This window comes from Hippoglossus hippoglossus, chromosome 21 (assembly GCF_009819705.1).
Source record: "Hippoglossus hippoglossus isolate fHipHip1 chromosome 21, fHipHip1.pri, whole genome shotgun sequence".
Lineage (NCBI taxonomy): Eukaryota > Metazoa > Chordata > Actinopteri > Pleuronectiformes > Pleuronectidae > Hippoglossus > Hippoglossus hippoglossus.
The window spans coordinates 4,572,286-4,594,578 of NC_047171.1; the positions used below are offsets into that span (position 1 = coordinate 4,572,286).

General features: G+C 43.3%; 2 protein-coding genes across 3 annotated transcripts in view; both read right to left on the reverse strand.

Moving 5' to 3' along the window:
* Window positions 1-624: 624 nt before the first annotated feature.
* LOC117754944 (SPEG neighbor protein-like) lies at window positions 625-2,391 on the reverse strand. Its single transcript, XM_034574307.1, has 4 exons — window positions 2,120-2,391; window positions 1,432-1,739; window positions 872-1,013; window positions 625-766 (listed from the first exon to the last, which is right to left on the reverse strand). The coding sequence occupies exons 1-4, from the start codon at window positions 2,221-2,223 to the stop codon at window positions 625-627; spliced, it is 696 nt and encodes a 231-aa protein (XP_034430198.1). The 5' UTR covers window positions 2,224-2,391.
* Window positions 2,392-2,865: 474 nt separating this feature from the next.
* The window catches only part of spegb (striated muscle enriched protein kinase b), a 33,095-nt gene continuing 13,667 nt past the window's right edge, over window positions 2,866-22,293 (reverse strand). For both annotated transcript variants that reach the window (XM_034575023.1, XM_034575024.1), the window contains exons 7-41: window positions 22,067-22,233; window positions 21,692-21,780; window positions 20,981-21,156; window positions 20,591-20,851; window positions 20,331-20,489; window positions 19,973-20,162; window positions 19,641-19,870; window positions 19,283-19,402; window positions 18,958-19,062; window positions 18,468-18,674; window positions 18,252-18,375; window positions 17,679-17,851; window positions 17,468-17,580; window positions 17,089-17,257; window positions 16,868-16,964; window positions 16,541-16,741; window positions 16,257-16,314; window positions 16,074-16,151; window positions 15,754-15,926; window positions 15,637-15,663; window positions 15,403-15,555; window positions 14,925-14,967; window positions 14,731-14,799; window positions 11,826-14,619; window positions 11,546-11,695; window positions 11,193-11,309; window positions 10,724-10,891; window positions 10,390-10,512; window positions 9,781-9,945; window positions 8,619-9,477; window positions 8,123-8,362; window positions 7,743-7,966; window positions 7,141-7,216; window positions 6,776-6,925; window positions 2,866-6,685 (exon numbers count right to left, since the gene is read on the reverse strand). In XM_034575023.1, coding sequence (XP_034430914.1) covers window positions 6,430-6,685; window positions 6,776-6,925; window positions 7,141-7,216; window positions 7,743-7,966; window positions 8,123-8,362; window positions 8,619-9,477; window positions 9,781-9,945; window positions 10,390-10,512; window positions 10,724-10,891; window positions 11,193-11,309; window positions 11,546-11,695; window positions 11,826-14,619; window positions 14,731-14,799; window positions 14,925-14,967; window positions 15,403-15,555; window positions 15,637-15,663; window positions 15,754-15,926; window positions 16,074-16,151; window positions 16,257-16,314; window positions 16,541-16,741; window positions 16,868-16,964; window positions 17,089-17,257; window positions 17,468-17,580; window positions 17,679-17,851; window positions 18,252-18,375; window positions 18,468-18,674; window positions 18,958-19,062; window positions 19,283-19,402; window positions 19,641-19,870; window positions 19,973-20,162; window positions 20,331-20,489; window positions 20,591-20,851; window positions 20,981-21,156; window positions 21,692-21,780; window positions 22,067-22,233 — 8,504 coding nt within the window. In that variant the 3' untranslated portion in view covers window positions 2,866-6,429. The remainder of the gene's footprint in view (window positions 6,686-6,775; window positions 6,926-7,140; window positions 7,217-7,742; window positions 7,967-8,122; window positions 8,363-8,618; window positions 9,478-9,780; window positions 9,946-10,389; window positions 10,513-10,723; window positions 10,892-11,192; window positions 11,310-11,545; window positions 11,696-11,825; window positions 14,620-14,730; window positions 14,800-14,924; window positions 14,968-15,402; window positions 15,556-15,636; window positions 15,664-15,753; window positions 15,927-16,073; window positions 16,152-16,256; window positions 16,315-16,540; window positions 16,742-16,867; window positions 16,965-17,088; window positions 17,258-17,467; window positions 17,581-17,678; window positions 17,852-18,251; window positions 18,376-18,467; window positions 18,675-18,957; window positions 19,063-19,282; window positions 19,403-19,640; window positions 19,871-19,972; window positions 20,163-20,330; window positions 20,490-20,590; window positions 20,852-20,980; window positions 21,157-21,691; window positions 21,781-22,066; window positions 22,234-22,293) is intronic.

Here is a 22,293-nt window from a genome sequence, read left to right on the forward strand (position 1 = left end):
TCCCCTCGTGAAATCTGACCACAGGTGCACGTTTTTCGAACTGTATCTCATTAAATCTTTTTATGGAGACAGATGATGATAAACATGAGCTATAGTACTTAATAAAAAACTATTTTTCACAGCCTTCATCTTGACATGAGATACAAGGTAAGCGCAGGTGTAACTAATCAATATATGTGACTGAGATAGATTATATATATATATATATATATACATGAAGTATACTTGCAATGCTTGATTTCAAAATCAAGTTGTGTATATATACTCCCTATGTGTATTGACAACTGTAAACACACACAGCTGGGATATGGTTATAACCAGTACCTGAACCTGTAATTCTTCTGATCACAGCTAGGTGGTGGCAGAGACTCTCAGATTGTACACATGAGACTTGATTCATTTCATCACTAGTGTTTACTATTTTTACCCAAAACAAATATTGCACTCACTCTCACAATACACAAAGCACAGTGGATAATAAAAAAAACACACTCAGTCAGCAAAAAACCTTTAATTGTTCTCATGATTTTATGTACAGCTTTAAAAAGGATGTTCATACAGTATGTTGTCCACTGGGCAGCACTGTCAGAGCAAACAGGTGAATTGTGGTGTAGCTCTGAGACCTCATTGGAGGACGTCCACACGAGCAAAGGACTGGTCGGTGCCTAGTTTGTTCTCCACAAACACCTCATACCTGCCAGCATCCGACACCTTAGCATTTTTGATGGTCAGGATTGTGTTTGTGTCTCCGACGTCAAAGAAAACCCTGAAACACAACCACAGCACATTTATTCACACCATTGTTTGTGTATTTCCTCATGAAAATGCTCTCAAATTTCATTGTCTTTCCAAGTGAGTTGAATTCGCCTACCTGTCGTCTTCTTCAATGTCGTCTTCATCTTTAAGCCACGCGACGTCTGGTGGTGGTTCTCCCCTTATTTCAGCCTTGAGCACGATTGTTGTTCCTCTCTTAGCCTTTAGGTTGTCTGGGCCTTTGGAAACTTTAGCAGGGACTAAGAGAGCAAGATGCAAGAACTCCATTAGTCAGATGATTTATCAAATACTGCTGGGTACTGCTCAAGGGAGGTTTCACTTATAGGAGACACTATAGGAATGGAGAGAAACATGTCTGATGAGGTTTCTAACTTTGGAAAAAGTATTACTGCATTATCCAGGAAATAAGATGTTAAAAGTAAGTTTTTGAAAGTATTTGTACACTTTCGTGGTAAGAGTGACGATCCATACCTCTAACATCTGATTCTGTCTGAAGATAAAACAAGCATATTTCTCAAAATGTTGAATTATACCTGAAAGCTGTTTGATTTCTGATCCCACCGTCCCTGATAAATTGGCTTTCAAAACTGACCTCCATTCCCCACTGCAAAGCACAGCAATGAAAAACTCTTGCTAAAGTTAGCAGTGTGTTCTCACCCTCCACAAGAATACAAGCAGATCCCGATGTCTGTCCAAAAGGATTCTTGATGGTAACGGCGTATTTTCCCAGATCGGCCAGAACCCCATCTGGAACCACGAGCGCCACGAAATCTGGGTCTTCAAACACGTAGCGATACTTGGGACCGTCCTTCAGCTCTTTGCCGTCCTTGTACCAGACGATGAAAGGATCGGGGAAGGCGCTGACTCTGCACTCCAGCTTTGCCGCGCTGCCCTCGACTAGAACCACATCTTTGAGCTCCTGCAGGATCTTTGGAGGACCTATCTCCCGCAGCTCTTTACGTGACCTATGTGGGAAACATAAGAATATAAACATATTGATCATTATGTGGGTTCTTTTCTTTCAAGTTACCCAGTTTATCTGAACAAGTATAAAGGCAAAATTCAAAGACAAGACAACTCTCAAAGAGCTCAAAAGGCACTTTGTCATCAACCAGAATATCTCAGAGTAGAGCAATACCACCACCAAGGCCTAAAAGTCCCCTTACTTTCAACCAAGCTGCACCAAATTTCAAAGCCTCATAGATATCAGTCTCCTAAATGTCTCTAACTTATTTGCATTAAGATCTATTCATTATGTCCCCGGGAAAACAGTGAAAATGTTGAAAAAACCCTCACAACATCTCACAATGTTAAAGAAAGTGAAACGACTTGGAGATTTTAGTACCGGTGTCCACGATACGAAGCCTGGATTCGGATCGCAGCCTCCTGGACGTGAGGATCGTCGATGTTCAGGGTGCATCCAGGGGGGGGTGCAGCCTTCGTGGACATCTGCAGCAGTCAGAGCTGGTCAGCACTCACGTATCACAGAGAAACAATGTTCTTTATCGTCCAATCTACTGTCCTCACTGTAGAAATACTGTTTCAAATGCAACTCACTCTTTCTCACCTTGGAGAGGCAACCTGCTCCTGATCGACTCCAGAGTCAGTCAGAATAAATGGCTTCATGCTTTATATCTGCAGGTCTGGGGGGGGGGGGGGGCTTGGTAGGTCTTCAAGGATCATGACAAACTAATCCTCACCCTGTTCCTTCACCTTCTTTGGATATGAGGAAACACTCTAACACACGACAGGCCCGAAGACTGAACACAACAAGTGTTCCGGAGACATTTTCACATCCTTATTTAGGATTCACATCAAACACTCTGGAGAATCCTCGGAGCAGTTAATAGTTTTGCTGGCGGTTGTTTAAGTAGTGGAGGGAGTGGATTGAAATGTGTGAGTCGTCCCTGGTGGAAACAAGCAGATAATTGCTTGACTTCAGGGTCATTCAGAGGGAGTTGGTGCAGCCTGAGCTGACCACAGTCCACTCAAATATCTTTAGTTTCATTAAACTCAAATTCAGCACTAACAGCTTTTCTTTTAACCACCTTTTATACCCACTTGATACAAATGGCTACATCGTATTCGTACATTTGTCATAGTGCCTTTATTGTTAATAGCCTTCACAGCTGTCATGCCTTGTCCATGCCAGATTCAGAAAGTTCACCAAATAAAAAGCAGAAGCTGTAACAAATACAGTCACTCAATAAATAAACAAATTGTGAAACACACACGAAGCAGTCACATTCATATAGTCAAAAATAATTCGTGTACCAAACTATTTTCTCTGTGGGTCTAATATCCATCACGAGGCACTGCAACACATCCCACAAAATACGGCATAGGATTTTAATACAAAATGTGGAGCGTTCAACAACTTTACTTTTCAAAACACCCGTCGTCTGCTTACAAGCCGATGTAGTTTCATTTCGTGTGATTGAAAGAACGGAGCCAATACAGTGCACAGAAACTCTGGATTTTATGCAACGTTGCACCATCATGCTGATCTTGCATGTTTTCATTCAGGTTTAAAACAACTTCATTTGTGTGATTAACTTTACTCTGCATAGGAAAAACGATGAAGCCAAAGAGACAAGAGAGCTGCAGAAAAAAGTTAGTATTTATCTAGCAATAGCATAAGAATATATAGAGCTAATAAAATAATTTCATAGAGTTACCAGCAACATCCTTCAGTCAATACACAGAACAAAATAACTCGTAGTTTGATACAAGACGCAGTTTTACACCCAAAAAGACTCAGCGTTGGGGTCTGCATCTCATTTCTTTAAAACTTAATCTACTGTCAAATGACACATTCTGTGGGAAGCGTGCAAATCTGTGGTTGAAACCAGGACACGTGACATGTGTGCTAATGTCTGACATGTTGGTCTGCAAACTGAATTTGCCCCCACACGGCAAAGCAATACATCAGAAATTATACAACTTTGCCATTTTATCTACCATAAAAGAATGAGGATGAATCAAATCTAATTCTTAAGTGTCACTCTTAAGGATAGGCTTCAGGGAACTATAGTCTTCAGAATGAGCCATCCTCAGGAAAAAAGGGGGATATCACTGTAGATATTTTCTCAGATGTGACATTTGGAAACAGACTATAATGCAAAACATTTAGAATCAGTTGTTAATACGTACAATGTAAAATGTTTAAACAGCAGTAGGCAACTGAGTCATATTCAATCTACCCAAGGGACAAGTGTCAATACATGTCAACTTTCAGTTTTCAGTATTATCCCTGAAAAGGGCCATGTAATGTGTTTAATTGGTGTGTAAACAGCTTTTTTCTAATGGTTTTAATATCGACCAGTTAAGGAGGCAGGAATCTGTTCATTTACACACTTGACGATGATGTTATTTGACTTATTTAAGAAGAGGTAGATAGGGAACCTCAATACATTTTATACATAGAGCATGGAACAAGAGAAAGTGCGTTAAATTAAACTTTTCCTTGAGGTGTATGGATTGTCTCAGATTTCTGATTGAATGCTTTGGGCAGTAATGTTGCCTAGATACTGATTTGGTTTTATCACTGTTTGCAGTGCCATGTAAACTTCTATGAACAGGAAGCTATAAAGGTGTATGCTACTCTAATAAATAATAAATAAATGATTTGTCTAACGTTTTTTGCTAATTATAACCAATTTAAATCCCTTCCTTGCTTTATATCTAAAAGGTTGTGCCATTTAAAAACTAATTTGTGTAAACCCCCAAAAAAAGCAGTAGCTTAGCTATTAGCATTTGAAAAATAGATGTAGAACAAGAGCAGCAATGTTTTCATCAACGTCCTCTGTCAATGAAATGTAAAAGGTATTTTTATGCTGACTCACTCTTTAAGGGCACTTAGACACACCCTTACATCACCAGTGGGTTCAAAAGTTATTCACCTTTCCACTAACCCCACAAACAATCTAACATTTAATGAGGACCTCAGGCAAAGTTCTCTCTGTACAGTCAAAGAAAAAAGTGACTCATCCAACGTGTAAAACCTCATTTAAAATCTGTGGATATATCGATCTGAGCGGATGGTCAAGCTGTTTCCTCGACACTGGGCTGAGAGGGAGAGTGATGTTGAATTGGAAGCCAATGCAGTGTTTGTTAGCTTATTTGTGGTGAAGGAACGAGTGTCTGCTCGGCGCCAACACAGCGACGGCACTGCATGGAGTCACTTAATGTCACATTGGGGAAGATAATTTGTGCTGAGTAAAAAGAGTCCTTTTGTAAATAGCCCTTGTAGAGAACCCACCAGTGCATCTTCACAAATGAATATATACGTTTTATAAAGTCTAAATGAAACAGATTGAGTTCTCTCTGGAGCTGCTACAGTCTTGACCATCATCTGAGGTGTTGTGGCAGTATAAAAACTCAGGTAGCACAGATCACACTGCGAATATTAATGTAATACATTAAGGCTACATCCGTACTACTATGTTTTTGTTTGAAAACGGCATTTTCAAACTAAAACGATCTCTTTCCACACAAACGATTTGGCTCTGTATTAGTTTTAATCCCCGTCCATACTAACGCGCCTTAAAACATATAACAAGTGACCACTCAGGTACACTGGGCATGCACATGCAGGTGTAAACAGGAAGCATTTGCTTGTTTGTTGCAGAATAATTGTTGCTTGAATAATACCTCATCTATGCATGTAAGCAGTTCTATCGATTTTAACTGCACAACAGCTGTTAGCGATGACAGCTGGGTCAGCAACGCTTGCAATTGATTATCCATGTTGCGTTCTACACTGGTAGCCGAGGCTAATGCCTGTTTTTTCTCTTCCAGAAGGGGGTCATGTGATGCGCCTGACGAATCTCTATGTCCAGAAAAAAATTCAGCCCCAAAGTTTTCAAACTAAAACTGGGTCAGCAGTGGACTCTCAAGTAGTGTGGACACCAGGCATAAGGAGATGATGCGCTCTCAAATGAAAACGTAGTTGTGTGGATGCAGCCTCAGTTAATGGAGGAAGATATTTAGCATCCTAGGTTGTCTTTAATCAAGGACAGAGAATTAGACATCATTAATGGAACATTTGGCTTCTGACTATGAGACTATGGTCATAAGAGCGTTGATGTATTACGCTGGAAAAGGCATCATTGTTTCAGTAGACCTTGTTTTGGAGTTGTGCTAAGTATTTTTTTTTGTACCTTGTGAATGACTTGTACTTCAATTAAACCATTAACATGAAAACTCCATAACAGCAATTTTCAGCCTTTCACGATGGGTTGGCAAATGCATTCATGTGTCCCCTGTAATCAGTGTGGAGTTTACCATAAGAAAAGAAAAAGAATATCCAAAATATTTGCAAAGTTACAAACCTTGAGGTACTAACTTGAAGACACCACCCTGCCTTGTCTGAACAAGGTCCACACTATAAAAAAATGCAGTCATGTTGTAAGAGTTCTTTTGACATGAAATCATTCTTTTAGATTCTCTTGGAAAGATTTCTCTTGAAGAAGATAAAGAATCGAGTGTTTCTGTAGATCACTGCTGTTTTCAAGAGTTTTCTCTTCTTCTGAAACAAGTTCAACCTCTCAGACCTGAAGGGGCCGTTGTGCCTCGTGCCCCAAAGTCATGTCTCACTCTGAGGATCCCCCCCCCCTTGTACAGTCCCAACCACTGGTGTTTGGAAGCCTGTTTTCACTGGGTACCGGGTGTGGTGGGTGAGGCTGGCACGTATGGCGCGGTGGGGCTGGTGGGGGTTAGTGTCGAGCTCTTGTAGGACCGCAGGAGAACTTTGTGCTGGGTGGCCACCTCCTCTCGCCTGCGCTGCTGGTCGGCCAAGAATTCCTTGAGACGGGTGGTTGTAAAGGTGAGAGTCTGCCTACGCAGGCGCATCAGGTAGGCATCTTGGAGCCAGGCGTTATTGTAGCAGTCCTTAATAGATGGACGGGCCCTGTTGAAGACCAGACAGTGAGGAACTAACTACAGATCCTGTTCAGAAATGATGTTCAATATGGGAATTAGCAAAAGGACTGAAACTTACCAGGGGTAGCTACACAGGATCTTTTTAAGAAACAGAGAGGCACTTTGGGACACATTCTGGTAGAGTTTGGAGAGGTCGAACTTTGCCACCTGGATCCTGGCTTCAGTCTCCTGAGGATCATTTTCCATGAAAGGAGACCTGCCACTCAACCTGTATAACCAGTGAGAGAATTTGTCAAGTCAAAACACCAGTTAAACAGTTAAAACACCAGTACCATTTTAAAAGTATCAATTCAGCTGGTTCATCGTGTTAGTTGTGAATGAAGAAACCAGATATCAGTGCAAATGCAGCCGGCACATTTCACCTAAAGAACATTTCTATTTAAAGAGGAGCTGCTGAGTGGAAGCTGTGAAAGTGAGACTCACATGAGGAAAGTCAGTACGCCCACGCTCCAGATGTCAGCTGGAGGACCCACCACATCCCCTTTCAACATCTCAGGAGCTGCAAGGAGAAGAAAGGAGGAAGATGCATAGTAATTTCATCTGCAAATCATCTTTGTAGAACACTAACTATAGTTTAGAATTTTTGATTTTGTTTTTGTGATGGTGCAGCAGCTCTATTAAATATTCCTCCTCTGTTTTCATAGCTTGTGTGCGCCCACCTACTGTTACATAAACCTCCTCAAGAACAGAAATAACAAGATCAGTATAAATAGATAACAAAAGATCAAGACCAGCAAAGACTGTTCCTTCATACTCTTTGAATCAATAACATATGTGCACACTCAATGTAAGTGTTAGCAAAATGTTTTGCACCAGCACTGGTAGTTGAGTCATAATGATGAGACCCAATCAGGAAGCGAACTTGGGGCGACTGAGTCATAGTTTTCAAAGGTCTCTCTTTCTACCAGTTTCTACTTAGTATAGAATAGTAGACGCCAGACGTGTACATAGCAAAATTGATGCATTTTAAAATGTAAAACGTATTAGTGTGGTTGTAGCAGAGGTCTGAGAAAAGCAGGACTTACACATGTACTCCAGTGTTCCAATAGGAGGGCTGAACTGCTTGAGGAAGAGAGGGTTGTACATCTGAGCGCTGCCAAAGTCTATGATCTTAATGACATTCATGTAGGTGACGATGATGTTCTCTGGCTTGATGTCAAGGTGGAGGATGCGTCGGGTATGGAGGTAGTCCAGACCCTGGAGGATCTGCACGACATAGGTCACCACGTCATCCTCGGAGTAACGGAACCTGAGAGAAAACAGCTTGTTGAGTGACTGCAGAAGGAATATTTTAAGCCAGTACCCAGTGATAAATCAAATACAATTTAGATATTATGTTTCTGCTTAATCAAATCAGATGAGCAACCAATTACTTCTGCAAACACAGCTTCCAGTTTGGCTTCACCTGTCTATGACGCTGTGGAGCAGCTCCTTTCCACTGCAGTACTCGGAGATAAGCACCAGGTAGCGCGGTGTGACGTAAGCTTCATGCAGAGCCATAATCCTCTCATGATGAAGGGACTTGAGGATGTCGTATTCCTGCAGCACTGTCTGCTTGCTGTCTGCCTCATATGGAACGATCTTGGCCATGAAGAGGTTGCCGGTGGCGTTCTCCCGGCACTCGCGGATCACACCAAAACGACCCCTGTGTGAGAGGGAAAGGAAATCAGTTCAGCAGGCAAACAGAGCAGCAAAGGCTAGATTGATGTAAATCCACTATTCCCAAATCTGATGCTTGTAATTTGTGTTTGTTTGAGCAAATAAAGTAAATTAGGAAAGACATCTCGCTAACGTAATTTCTGCCTTAATCAGGGATCTCAGCAGGACATAATGTACTTAAAGTTTTTTTTATTTATACTGTAGTAGCCAACCACATTTACGCATTTGTCAGCAATCATTACCTTGCTTTCTCATCCATGAAGGTGTAAGGTTTCTGTGGAACTCCCTGGCGCAGAGATCCCTCACCAGGCTTGCCCAGTGGCGTCCTGCGTCCCGAGGGTGTAACCCGTCCCGTTGGGGTGACCCGTCCCGTTGGGGTATTCCGCCCAGACGGGGTACTCCAGCCGTCCCCTCCCTGCACCACAGGCGTCAAGCTCTGCACCACCACCACCGTTGGTGAGATAGTCACAGGAGTGACGGTCACAGGAGTAACAGTCACAGGAGTAACAGTCACACGAGTAACCGTCACAGGAGGGATGGTTGTCGGTCTTGAACTGGATTGAGAAGGCGGGGTAGCACGTGCAGTTGCAGCTGGCACGTACATCGGCACGGATGAAATGGGTTTCCCAATGACAGGTGCAGGGGCTGGTACAGGAGTTGGGGGTTTACTGTTTTTTCCAGGGACTGCATTTACAGGACTCTTGGGTTTGGGTGGAACAACAGGCGGGGTCGTCAACTTGCTTTTGGGTTTGCCCACACTGATGCTGAGGGTGGTCTTAGCTTTTGCTGGCGCGGCTTGAACACTTGTGGTGGTCTGAACCACAGCTTGCTCAGGGGGGGCTACACTAATGGAGGGAGTGACAGCAGGATGGCTAGCATCAACCTGAAGAGGGGGTTTGATGGTTATTGGAGAAGCAGATTTAGCCACAGATGTTGTGGGGGCTGTTGTGGTAGGGACGGGTTGGGCAATTGTAGTGGATTTACTAGGAGCTGGTTTAATGGGAGACACTTTCATGGATGACATCATGACCACAGGGGGAGGAGGAGTAGTTGCAGGGACAGTCTTGACCACGACAGCAGCACTGGATTTAGCTGGTTCTTCTGAGGAACCAAAAAAAGGGAGAGAGATCATATATGCAGATTCTGGTGTATTCAAAACATGGCTCTACGTGTGTGAGACATCTCACCAACACACACTGGATTGTTTGGGAATGGTGAATCATATCTTATGCTGTGTTTTGTCATCGTACAGACTTTGCCCTTTAAGGCTATCACTAGTGGCTTCATCACTCGTGCACTGGGGTGTTGCAACAGGGAAAGGCAAAGCAGGCAATAGGGGGCCCTGAGGTGGGGGGGTTGGCATTCAAAAACGTTGTCAGTGATTTTCTGCGAGATAATGCATACCTGAAGCAACCAGGCCCACTTCTTCTGAGAGGTTGCTGTAGGGGCCCTGTCCAGCTTTGTTGACACATGCCACCCTGAACCTGTAGAGGCACCCAGCCGGCAGGTCCACCACATTGTAGTAACAGTCGGCGACCCCTGTTGCCACGATCAGCCAGCTGGTTTCACCTGGGGAGTAAAAAAAAAAAAAGAAAAGATAATTATATCCATACTACCCCCAGATACATTTTGACATAAACTGTGAGCCATGTCTGCTTCAATATTGCCGTAATCTCTTCTTCATCACTGAATGCCATAACCCACATGTTGCCATAGCAACCTCAAAGTCTTTTAATGAAATCTTGTTGATTTCATTTTCATAAAAGTCATGTTTTTTATTAGTTTGTTTGGAAGGTGAAGGTGTAGGTGTACTGCACACTGAAATACATGCATACCTACAGTACTGTGACATTTTCCTGTAGCTTTAAGGTACAAACCAAATATTATAGTCAAGACCCCATTGTGCTTAATAGGAATATAATCTAAAAAGTTATTGTTATATTTTTTTAATAAAAAATAAAAAAACAATCCTAAAAATGGAACATCTGACGAGAGTCATCTAAAAAGACTGACCCTCTGCTTTCCTCTCCAGAGAGTATGTGCAGGGGGCCATGGTGTCCGAGGGCCTCCACAGTACTAAGGCTGTGTTGTTGTACTTCTGAGGAATCTCAGGGGTCCCAGGACGATTAGGCAGGCCTGGTAAAACAAATACAGAGGTATTAGCAAAACTACAGTATTTAATACTAGTGTATTTAATCTGTATCACACCTAGTATAACGTATCATCTGTTCATGAACTCTTACTTGTTACTTCCCAGGATCTCTGTTGTCTATTTGTTATTTATATATCGTACTATTATATACACTAATATAGTTAACGAAAAAGTGAGGTATGTCTCAGTTCTTACGAGCAAGGGATATCGTGCAAGAGCTGGTCATAGAGGCGAGGGGATTCGTAGCCACACACTCATAAACCCCTGCATCCTTTTTGGTTGTGTGCATGATCATCAGTAGCTGCCGACCATCAGGGCAGGCGATCATGTTCATCCTGGCATCAATCTCCAGAGGCTTCTTATCTGAGGAAACATACATGTATGGAAATGGTCTTTGAGGAATATTGATGAAGTTTTAAAAGACATTCAAAGAGATTTTTTATCTCTGGCAGAATCTATTTGCACAGTACTCAACCTTTGTTGTCATGGTACCATTTGTGAGTCAGTGCTGAGAGGCAACATGGGCCGTAATTATGTCTCTGCACTCATAGGCCCAAGATTATTCTGTAAATGATTGTTATTAGCAAGCGATGTGATTCTGACCAATCCACCTGCCAGAACAACATTTAGGTGGCATCGTCTTATTTACACCAGAGATCTCTACCTTTCATCCAGGTGATGTTTGGGTGGGGGCTGCCTGCTGGCAGACAGCTGAGTGTGACTGGATCCCCCTCCAGCAGGACATGATCTCTCAGCTTGATGTGGAATACTGGAGGGAAATCTGGTGGCCAAAGATATTAGACCAATTAAAGTACATCCATACTCGGTCTGACTTGGAATATATTGCTATGTAATTGGTACATGTTTCAGAAGCCATGATAAAGGCATCAAATGTAGATTTACGAAGAAATGAATGCTACAGGGCTCATGTCGTGTTTTGGTAGACTATGTAGCATATCACATTTTAAAAAGTTATCTCATAGAAACAGTTTAACTTTTAAGATATGAACAACTAACCAGAAGCCAGTTTTGAGTACTGGCGTGAACGCAAGGAACTATTTTCTCTGGAGATTGCTGTTGGTATGTCAGGCTGTGATACTGTCTTGTCTCGCTTCCCTCTGGTCAGGCCCCATCTGTCCCAGCGGGATCTGCGCTCGGCCTCCACACCTTTGAATAAACAAAGAATCTATTCCGTTAATCAATCATCAATAATGTATGAAAGTGTAATTAATAGTCAGTAGTCTTCTACTCATATGTGAAACTAAATCTCCAGTACAGTAAAGTCATTGCCTCATACCTTTTGATGCATCTGACTTTAAGCTGGACATGGAGTCGAGCGACTCTGATGAGGTGCCATTACTGGCCTGAGACACCAGCTGATTCTGAGGAACACTAGGAACCTTCATGCCACGGTTTTCAGATGTTGAACGACGAAGCATGGACAGAATGGGTGTCCTCTTTTGTTCCTTTTCCTCTGTTGATCTCCTTTCCTCTGAGAAGCTACGGATTCTAGTAGAGATCCCAGCCACCGTTGATTCAATCTTCCTTCGAATTGCCAAGACTGGTGATTCATTAGGTTTCTTAAGCTCCTTTTCATCTTGTGCCACTGCGGTGTCACCACTACCATCCATGCGCGTCATCTCTACTTCTTTCTTTTCCTGCGATCCTCGTCGACCAAGAGTCCAAGAAAGCCTTCTTCTTGAAGAAGCTGACTCATCTTCTTTGGTCACTTCTTCCTTGCGCTCAGCTGATGGAGTTCGCTTCAGGCGCAAAGAGAGTCTCCTCATAAAGCCTTGGTCCTTCTGAGCTTCACGAAGGTCCTGGACTGACTTTGACTTCTCTTCAAGTCTCCTTGATGATAATTCCAATGGTGCACCAATTGGCCCCGGTCTGTAGATCTCCTCACCTGACTCTGTGGAGTCGGAGGAAATTGCTTGGGATTTGTCATCATTCTTAGACCGCGACAAAAACTTTAGGCTTCTTGAGAGAGAGGACTCACGCTTTTTGAAGCGCGCCTCAAATACTTCTTCAGAGCTAATGTCCTCAAAGTCCACTCCTCTTGAAAGCTCTTGTTGGGATGAGGAATGTGTGGCAGTCCTTGGTGGACTGGGTTCTTTTCCGATCGTTTCTGGTGACGCTACCCTGGAGTATACAGCAGCGTGCTCAGTGGTTGACACAATGGCTGGCTTTGGCACACCTGGTAAAGCAGAGGGAATGCTAGCAGGTGAAGATGTGGGTGAAAATGTTTCAGTTGATACTACGGCTGGTGAAGGGGCTGGAACCACATCTGGTGTAGAGGGGCCTAATGTCGGGTCATTGAGAGGCTGAAATGAAGGGACCATTATTGTTTGCATAATACTGGCATATGCTGAAGTCCTTCCATCTGGAAGAACAACTCGAGCAGGAAGCGACGGTGTTACATGAGTTGACATGACATTTGCTGAGGAATGGGAATATTGTACTGTTGGTCTCACCATAACTGAGCTTGTGGTTATGATCATCTCAGAAGGTTTAGAAGGCATAATTACTTCCTCTTCTACATTTTCTACACTAACTTCTACATTTTCTTTAGTTTTAGATTCAGACACACTGACAATTCTTTCCTCTTCATCTTTCATAGTCTCTTCTTTTTCTTCATGCTCCTTTTCTACTTCTACTTCTACTTCTACTTCTACTTCTTCTTCTTCTTCTTCTTCTTCTTCCATTCTCTCCTCTAGTTTAGAGCTTTGGGCCACAGGAGGAGGTGTAGGAATCCTCGGGTCCATGTACTCTGACTCAACCATTGGCTCCTCTGATATGCTCATGTCCCTCTCTGAGAAACCACTTGTGCTCGATCGCTCGTCAAAATTACCATCTGTAGTCGACCCATCCATCTTTTCACTTATAGTCTCATTGGACTTCATCTCTTTCTCCATTAATGATTCCTCACTTCCTGTCTTGGTCGGACTCTCCTGCACAACAGACTCTGGAGTTGGTGGTCTTGGTGAAGGTTCCCTGGGAGTCACTGGGCGGGAGTCTAGCTTTATTGGCTCAGTCAAAGCTGACATAGATATAGCTTCCTTTAGCCTTCTTTCTTCTACCTGAGCCAAGGGAATCTCCAGAGGAGCTCCAGACCGGCGGTGTAAAGCTATGGGCTCTGAATCACCTTGACTGAAAGATGCGCTTTTGCGCAGAACTTTGGGTTTGGGAAGTTCATCCCTTGGTGAATCGCTGGATGCAGCTCTGATTAGTGGCGGTGGGCCTAAACGAGCAGTGCGAGAGTAGCGATCAGAGGATATTGCACGTTTCTCATCTCCCATTCCCAATGTTTCCAGCAGTGGTCCTCTCAGTCCACTCATTTTGTTTTCCACTGACCCTCCACGAAGCAGTCGCTGCCTCATTAGCTCAAGTTTAAGTGCATAGTCTTCTTGACTCATCTTCACAGTTCCTGGGCTGGTGCTTCTCCTTGGTAGTTCCATAGAGACAGCTTTCTTAAGAACTCTCCTGCCATCATCTTGGTTTCCCTCTACAGCTCCTTCCTCAGATGGAATCCGGAGCAGCAATGCACTGTCAGCGGAGCCCCCACGTCTAAGCTCTCCTCTTCGTCGTCCACCCTCTGGTTTGTCTGACTCCATACTTGAACCCCTTCGCAGTGGTTTTCTGGAAAGCTCTGACTTTTGTGGTAATTCAGCAGGTGGTTCCTCATCCGAGGAACCCTGGTCATTGTCTTGTGTTGACCTCTTCCGCTGGCGGCTTTTACCTGTGATTTCGACTCCTTCTTTATCCATTTCTTTCGGGTCACACTCCATTGCCTCCTGTGCCTGAACAGGGGACCCAGACCATTTACTTGTTCCATTCTGCTTCCCGGTTTCCTGCTCATTGCTCTGGATGTCATTCAGTGACACCCTTGATCCAGAGAATTCCATGGTAAGTGGCATTGGAATAAAAGGCAGTTCATCAATGTCTTCATCAGAATCTGAGGATGATGATGGCAAAGGTGAACCCTCTTTAAGGTTCCTGGGGACTGCGATGGAGATATGGCTGGAGGAGTCATTCAGTAATTCGGGTATGGACCTCATAACCATTTTTGATTTATAGCTGATTAATGAACGCTGTAAAAAATGGGATATGATGCAGTGACAGAATGAAAAAAAAATGTGAGGATTGAAATATTCATAGGTATTCTGAGTGTAATGACAAATAGGAAATAAAATATCTCTCACCTGCCATTTTCTGCGTGATACAAACTTCTTCAGGGCCTCTGTACTTATGGCCTTCCCCTTATTAAGTGTCTGTAAAATAAATACACATTCCATTGAATTTTAAAAAAAAGTATAAATGAGAAGTTGTGGTGTTGTGAAGTATAAATAAGTGAAGACAGAGGTAGTGGATAATCCACAGTGCGGCCTTGTCTTACCTTGAACCAGGGGTGTCGCAGACATTCCTGAGTATCAGGTCTCCTAAAGGGAAACAATGGCTTATTTCAGTCTTGTCTTATTTTCAGATTTGCAGATAGACCAAAGACCAAAGAAAAAAGACATGAAAAAAAACCGAATGTGGGTTTGATAAGCATCAAGTATTGAAACAAAATCACAAACATGAGCAACTGTCTTTTTTCAACTCGATAAGGAGCAACATCTCAGCATAGTAACAAAATGGCAGAGAGGAAACAATTGTCCTGTAACTTGTGACTAACCTGGTTTTTAAAAATACATAAAAAACTAAAATTATAAAGTTGTTTTATGTTAAGTTTAGTAATAGTGATAATGTCATGTGTCAGTCAGTATGAATCCGTTCGTGAATTTTTTTGTTGCAAATTTAAATGATGTATAAATATATGATTTTTGCTACATGAAACAGATCAAATAAATGAAAATAAAGACACAGCTACTCACAGCCTGTCGGCTACCAGCAGTTTGATGATGAAGCCTTTAGCCTCCCGGCAAAGCTCAGCGAACATGTTCTCTTCGAAGGCAACATTATAGTTCCTGATGTTCAGCACAGAGCTGCGGTCGTTCTCACCAGCAAATGGAGAAACTCCTGTCAGACTTACAACAGAAGCAAATACTTACATTTACTGACCAGTACCCACAGGTATACATTTAATAATGACAGAAGAGTTTACTCACCTCAGATATGTAATAACTCCAACAGGCCTAGATGAAAACAGAGAAGAATTTGGTAAGTGTGGTGTTTTAGAACAGAACCAAACACAAAGTTTGTCCTAAATTGAAAAGATACTGTACCAGATGTCTGTTGCTTTGGACACAGGGGTCTGATTGACAATTTCTGGTGCAACAAATTCAGGCGTGCCGTATTTGCAGTATTGGGCCTCATCGGGTGTGATTTCCAAAGCGTTGCCAAAGTCACAGATTCTGATCTGATCACCGTGAGGGTCGGCCATGAGGATGTTATCAGGCTGAGGAAATAACACGGAAATAAGAAAACAATATCGTATCATGTCCTTCAATCAAAGTACCTGATCATTCTCAATATCAATATAGACTTTTAATTTCCAAAACCAGATGATGAAAGAGTGGGAGAGTGGAGATGCACGAGTATCTACCTTTATGTCCAGATGTATGACGTTTAGATGATGAAGGTAGTCCAGCCCCTCAAGCAGCTGTCTTATACAGGACCGTACCTGATGGTCGCAAAACACAAATGTGCCAGTATAACTGTTATATATTTTTTAATTAAATCAATTATTTACATGTGATCATTAAAACGAGGTCGGAGATGAACTTACATCCGACTCCATGACAGTAGATTTCTTTGTAAACCTGTCAAGCAGCTCTTCATGGCATCTTTAAAGACTAATTAAGGATCTTCTTTCTGGGACGGTGTACATTATGCACTAATTGTTTGTAATATGTAACAATATAAATGTGTGTTTGCATTTTTATTTACATTTTAACAAGACAGAATTTTCCATCAAGCTTCTCAGTGCAACCCAATTCAAATGGTAAAAACTGGGCTTTATTTCTCTCAGTAAACCGTGAATAAGAAACAGTAATAATACGAGAAGGATACATTTCGGTGATGATGATGACTGCGTTCTTTTTCTCGAAGGCGTCATGAAAGTAAAGGACTCTCTCGTGGTCGAGCTTGGACACCAGGTTCATCTCTCTCAGAGCCGATGGCTTCTTTTTGGCTCTCGTGGAGATGAACTTCGCTGCGTACTCCATTTTGCCGACTTTCTGGGTCACACGTTTCACATAGGAAAATGCCCCCCTAGAAATAAGATGATAGAATTATTACAATCTAGTCTCTATGTGTATAAAACAGCAGGATTAGGACATGAAGACTTTTAATTTGATGAAACTGGTTCCTGGGAAGTCAGTGCTTCAAATAGTTTACCTTCTGATTTCCTTATGGATTTCATAATAGTCCGTCAGCCTGCGCATTTTCCTCAGAATAGTCTGCTCATCGTCCACTGGATCCTCTTTTCTTTTAGCTACAGTCATGGGAAAGCAATGATTACATCAAATAAACTGTACAACCAACTCCAAATAATTATATTGTCCACAACATGTCAGCCGTACAGTCGAAGGCCTGTTCGCCTTATTCTGGCCTCTTACCTTCATGAATGGTGAGTTCGGCTTTACAAGACACAGATCCTGCCAAGTTCCGGGCAGTGCACGTGTACACCCCGGAGTCATCTCTACGAGCGTTCAGAACCACCAGGGAACATTCATTGTCGTCGTACACAAACGTGTAATGACTGCTCTCGCACAGCAGGACGTCATTCTGAGGACAAACAATACAAGTTTCAACAATAGTTCTTCAAGGATTTATGACATAATCCTCTATGCTGTCAAGTTAACTCTTTATTCTGCAACTGCAGCACAGGCTCGTGGCATCAAGGCAACAACTTAACAACGGAGCTGGAAGATTACCCATAACCCCTTTGGGGATCCTCCTCTGGAGATCAGGCATACCCCAAAATACACAACACACCTTTAACCAGAGGATGTCAGGAACCGGTTTGCCCTCCACAACCACAGCGAAGCAAGGGGTCTCTCCAGAGCAAACATCCAGGTCCTCCATGATCGTTTCAAAAGTTGGTGGAGCTGTGGACAGAGATTCAAGGACACAACACAGAGTTACATTACGTTTGGATCAGATGAATGGACAGAGAGACAGACAGACAGACAGACAGACAGACTACCTGCCAGCTCCACGCTGAAGGTGCAGCTGTCACTGCCGTACTTGTTGGAGGTCACAAACACCATCTCTCCCACGTCAGCGCTTTTCACCTTGAACAGCCTCAGCGTGTGCTGGTCGTCATCTGGCATCGCCATCTCGTACAGGCCGGGCTTGCTGACCAGGACCACTCCCCTTCTGCAGAACAGTTTATAAACCAGGATTTATACGTTATAGCTGGAGGAGAGCAGCAGGCTGTCACTGCACAGGTGTGGTGGATGTTTGGCTCCTGCTTCAGTACGAGTCAGGAGACAATAATAGACTTTTTATTCACTGCTCTGGAATGTCATTCTGTCATAGTGTATTTGTGCTTGTCGGTCATCCACTCCGACCATCCTATTACACACAGGGTCCACAAGGGGGCAGCTTTTCCACCCAATAGCACACTAAATAAATGGGTCATAGCGAAACATAAAACTGTAGTGTTATTAGAGAATAACAGTCGTAGCCTATTAAAGATTTTTGTTGCGATATTATAAATTAAAGCAATGACAAATTGGATTCACCCAATTTTTTTATTTAACAGAGACACACATACCTCTTCCAGATGACAGCAGCGTTGACGTGATTGAGGGTAACAATGATGGTGACTGACTGGTTTTCTATCACATACACAATGTCTGGCTTATCAATTATCACTGGAGCCTCCAGAAGATAGGGACCTTGAGGAAAATCAAAGTGCACACATACAACATATTTAACTGCTGTGAACAGTAATGGATCAGTTGATGTTCTAAAAGCTGCATGAATGTACCTCGGTCCAGGAGCTGCACGGGGTCCGTGGCGGCGGAGGGTTTGCTGAAAGCCTTGGAGGTGATGGTCAGGATCCTGAAAGCGTAGCGGACTCCTTTGGAGAGGGTGGTGATGGTGTAGGTGGTCTCCTTCAGGCCAGAGGCTATGATGGTCCACTGGATGGAGCCCAGGGCTTGTTGTTGAATGGCGTACATCAGGCTGCTGGGATCTAAAACACACAAACACACACAGTTTATAATCAACAATTTTATGAGCTAAGTTCCAAAGAAAGCTTGAATGGTATAAGAGTACTATGTTACACTAGGCTGTGTATTATATGTATTTCTCAAATACATCAGTATGTCATTGTCATTTTAGTCTGTATTAAAAACCTTTGCATCTTTGCAGTGTGATAAAATACATTTCATATCAAATGTGTTTGGGTGGATGAATGGATGCATATATAGATTTATTTAATATAAAGTAAAGAAATATATTTTATGAATAAATACCAATGGATGGGTCCAGCCTCCTTGGTTTCTTCCACGTTAAGCTGATGGTTTTCCCAGTGATGGATTCTATCACTGGAGTCCCATCAGGAGGGTCAGGGAGGATATCTGAAAATGACAACAATGGAAATAGATAAATCCATAAATGTTTCTCAACTGCCGTTTCCCAAGACACTGTTACAGAATGCATAGTTCAATTTATAAAAAAAACAAAACTCATTTATGAGTTGTACGTGGCTCACAGTGCCACCTAGTGTTTCAAACTGTCTTGGACCCCCGATACCAGCAACAGTCCCAGGTGAAGTTAACGGAAGTTAAAAATAATTACCTGTAACATAGAGATGAGCATAGCAGGTGGCTTTGCCCACTTTGTTAGAGATGACGCTCTTGTAGACGCCGCCGTGGGGGTGGCACACAGAGCGGATGACCAGGCTGTGGACGTCACGAACTGCAGAGGGAAGCAGAGGAGGGATGATGAAAAGATTCAAGGCGTAATTATCTGTTAGCATCCTCCTTTAGCATCCTGCATCCAACATGACGGATCTATTCAAGTGCTTAAAACTATCCTCCTACATTTTCCTCTGGATCTCTTATGTCCTCGTTATAAGTGACCTGTGTGAGAAGTGCTCGAGAACGCTGATAGGCTGGAACATTGGGTGAATGTTAATCCATTTTGAAACACTCACACTGTGTCATCTTTCTGTCCTCGGTGCTCTCAATCCTCTTGCCGTTGTGGAACCAGACGATGGTGGGGTACGGCAAACCGGCCACTTTGCATTTGAGCAAAGCCTCCTTCCCCTCGATCACATCCAGATCAAACAGGGGTTTGATGAAGTCCGGCATGGTGAAACGCTCCACCTCGTTCTCTGGGACCTCCGGCTCCTCGGGGATGGACGGCATCTTCTCGAGTTTTGCCCTGAGATGAGAAAAGTAAAAAATGAAACAAATTGGTGCCTTGGAATCCGGGACACGGACAGAGGAGCTGAGGCCCAACACCCGAGGAATAACTCGCTCTTACATTTGAGACGAGATGGCAGGCCGCGGCTCTTGTATGTAAAGTTCAGCGGAGCTCTCTGCGTCGCCGTGACTGTTACAGGCGATGACGGTGTAGAAACCCTCGTCGTCGTTGGCCACGTGAGAGATGATGAGAGAGTGGCGACCGCCCTCCTGGAGAATACGTATGTCCTCACTTTCTATGAGCGGGTGGTCTAAGAGAGAAAAAAGGAGACTGTATTCAATCAGTTTCATTTCAAACAGAGGCTGAGAAATGGACAGAGAAAGGTCAAGAAAGCAAAGGAATGGATCCTAAAGGCAGTTCCAACAGGTGATGTAGCAGAATTTCAGTTTCATGACGACACCATAAAGTACCATCCTACCAAAGTGAGTCCACGTGACCTTGGGAGACGGCGTCCCACTGACTTTGCAGTCGAATCGAGCGTTACGCCCCTCAATCACTTCCAGAACGTCCAGTTTGCGAGTGAAGAGAGGTTCAAAGGACGGGAGGACTTTGAGTTTGGCACATGAGGTCACTTCCTCTGAAGAGCACAGAGGAAATTACAAATACGTCAGAAAAAGTGGAATGGAAGAAGTGCTTTAAATTTGTATACACATTGCGATATTTGTTCCTGAGACCGACCTTTGGCTGTGCTGAGCTTGCACGTGTACGTCCCGCTGTCGTCCTCGTGCACCGAGTTGAGCAGCAGGCGACACTTTCTCCCGTCAAAGTGCATCTTGCAGTTGAGCAACGCCGGCTGGATCAGTTTCCCATCGGAGAGCCAGTCCACATCGGTGTCTTTCGGTCCAATGACGAGACACTCAAACAAAACTGTCTCCCCGGCCTTGGCTGTGATGTCCCTGACTGGGCGGATGACGGCAAGGCCCGGCTCAACTGGTGGAGCTGGGAGCAAATAAAGGACAGTCTCTGAGGATAGTTGTTAGGGGACACCTGAACAGGGGTTTTGGGGCAAGTTACAGGACACATCAGTGTATATGTCCTCTAACAACTAAACCAGTGTCGGTTACGTACCTTTTACCTCTAGCTTTCCTTCGCACTGCTTTGTCCCGTATTCATTGATGATCTTACAGGTGTAAACGCCAGAGTCCGACCTCGCTGCCGACTTGATCGTCATCTCAAAAGTGGCGTCTTCTGTCTCACGCACGATGTGACGGGGGCCGGATTTCACTGTGACTCTGTCCCTCAGCCTACAGAGGAACAAAGTTATATCGAACAATTGTCACTGGATTTTAAAACAAGACACAAATCCCTCATATAGCACTCAGAGCCTTTTAGATTAAATTAATGCAATGAAGGATTATCAAGCACACACTCATTCAACTCCTCCGGCAGGTATGAAGAGAGATTGTCTTGGAAAGGGTTAGCGTTAGATGAACATTTACGCGTCCAATAGAAACATCCAGCAAAGAAATGCACAATGGAGGAAAAGTTGTTATCTGAAAAGGCCTTTAGGTTTATTTACTTTAATTACTGTTCAGAAGTATTTTTGTATTTTCTCAACAACAAATGTCTACTTTATGCCACAGAATGATAAGATACTGTATATCAGGCAATGATCGTCATAAAATATGGCCCCACCTACCATTTGAAGCTGTCTAAGAGCTCAGGAGTTTAGCCAGACATGTAAAAGGTTTTATTTTTCTCTTTAGCCCACTAAGGTTCGTGATTCTAGGTAAGACGGAGCAATGAGCTGACATCATGTGAGGAAGTGAGGGGACCTACCAGTAGAGCATGGGTTTGGGTTGTCCACTGATTCTCACAGACATGGTGACTTCCTGTCCTTCAATGACAGCTTGATCACTCATTGTTACCTGTGTGAATTGCAATGCAAGTAAGAGGCTGACAGATGCATTTTATTTTGTAAGTTCTAATTACACATGTGTTGATGGGATGACCACACAAAAGATAACATGTTCACACAGGAAAAGTTAAATTGATTGAGTCGAGAACGTCTAAATATCTAGTTTCATGCAGTGTTTTGCATTGAACCCGTCAAAGTTGCAATTGAATAAATGTCAATGTCAAAAGACAAATGTCCTCCTCTACGTGGGAATGTGAATTAGCTAGATGTATTCTTAATGAGCTCTGTAGTCTCACCAGGAATGCCGGGGGTTTCCTGAACCGTGTGTCAATAGGTCGCCTCGGCTCTGGCCCTCCGAAGTCCGCGCTCTCCTCCAGGGGACTGAGATACTCCTCGTCCGATGTGATAGGGCTGCTGATGTCCACGGGCACACCCAGGTTTCCCCTGGGCTCCTGTTCAGACTCTATTACAGCAACAGGGTCAAAGAACAAAGTCAGTTTGTGAGTAAATCTTATTGGAACGT

What these genes read in the sequence shown, in the direction of transcription:
- LOC117754944 (XM_034574307.1), bottom strand. Translation starts at nt 2,223, where the DNA reads ATGTCCACGAAGGCTGCACCCCCCCCTGGATGCACCCTGAACATCGAC. An exon ending in TGCTTGTATTCTTGTGGAGG is followed by an intron (nt 1,014 to 1,431) that starts GTGAGAACACAC and finishes TTGCTCTCTTAG; the next exon opens with TCCCTGCTAAAGTTTCCAAA. An exon ending in GACATTGAAGAAGACGACAG is followed by an intron (nt 767 to 871) that starts GTAGGCGAATTC and finishes GTTGTGTTTCAG; the next exon opens with GGTTTTCTTTGACGTCGGAG.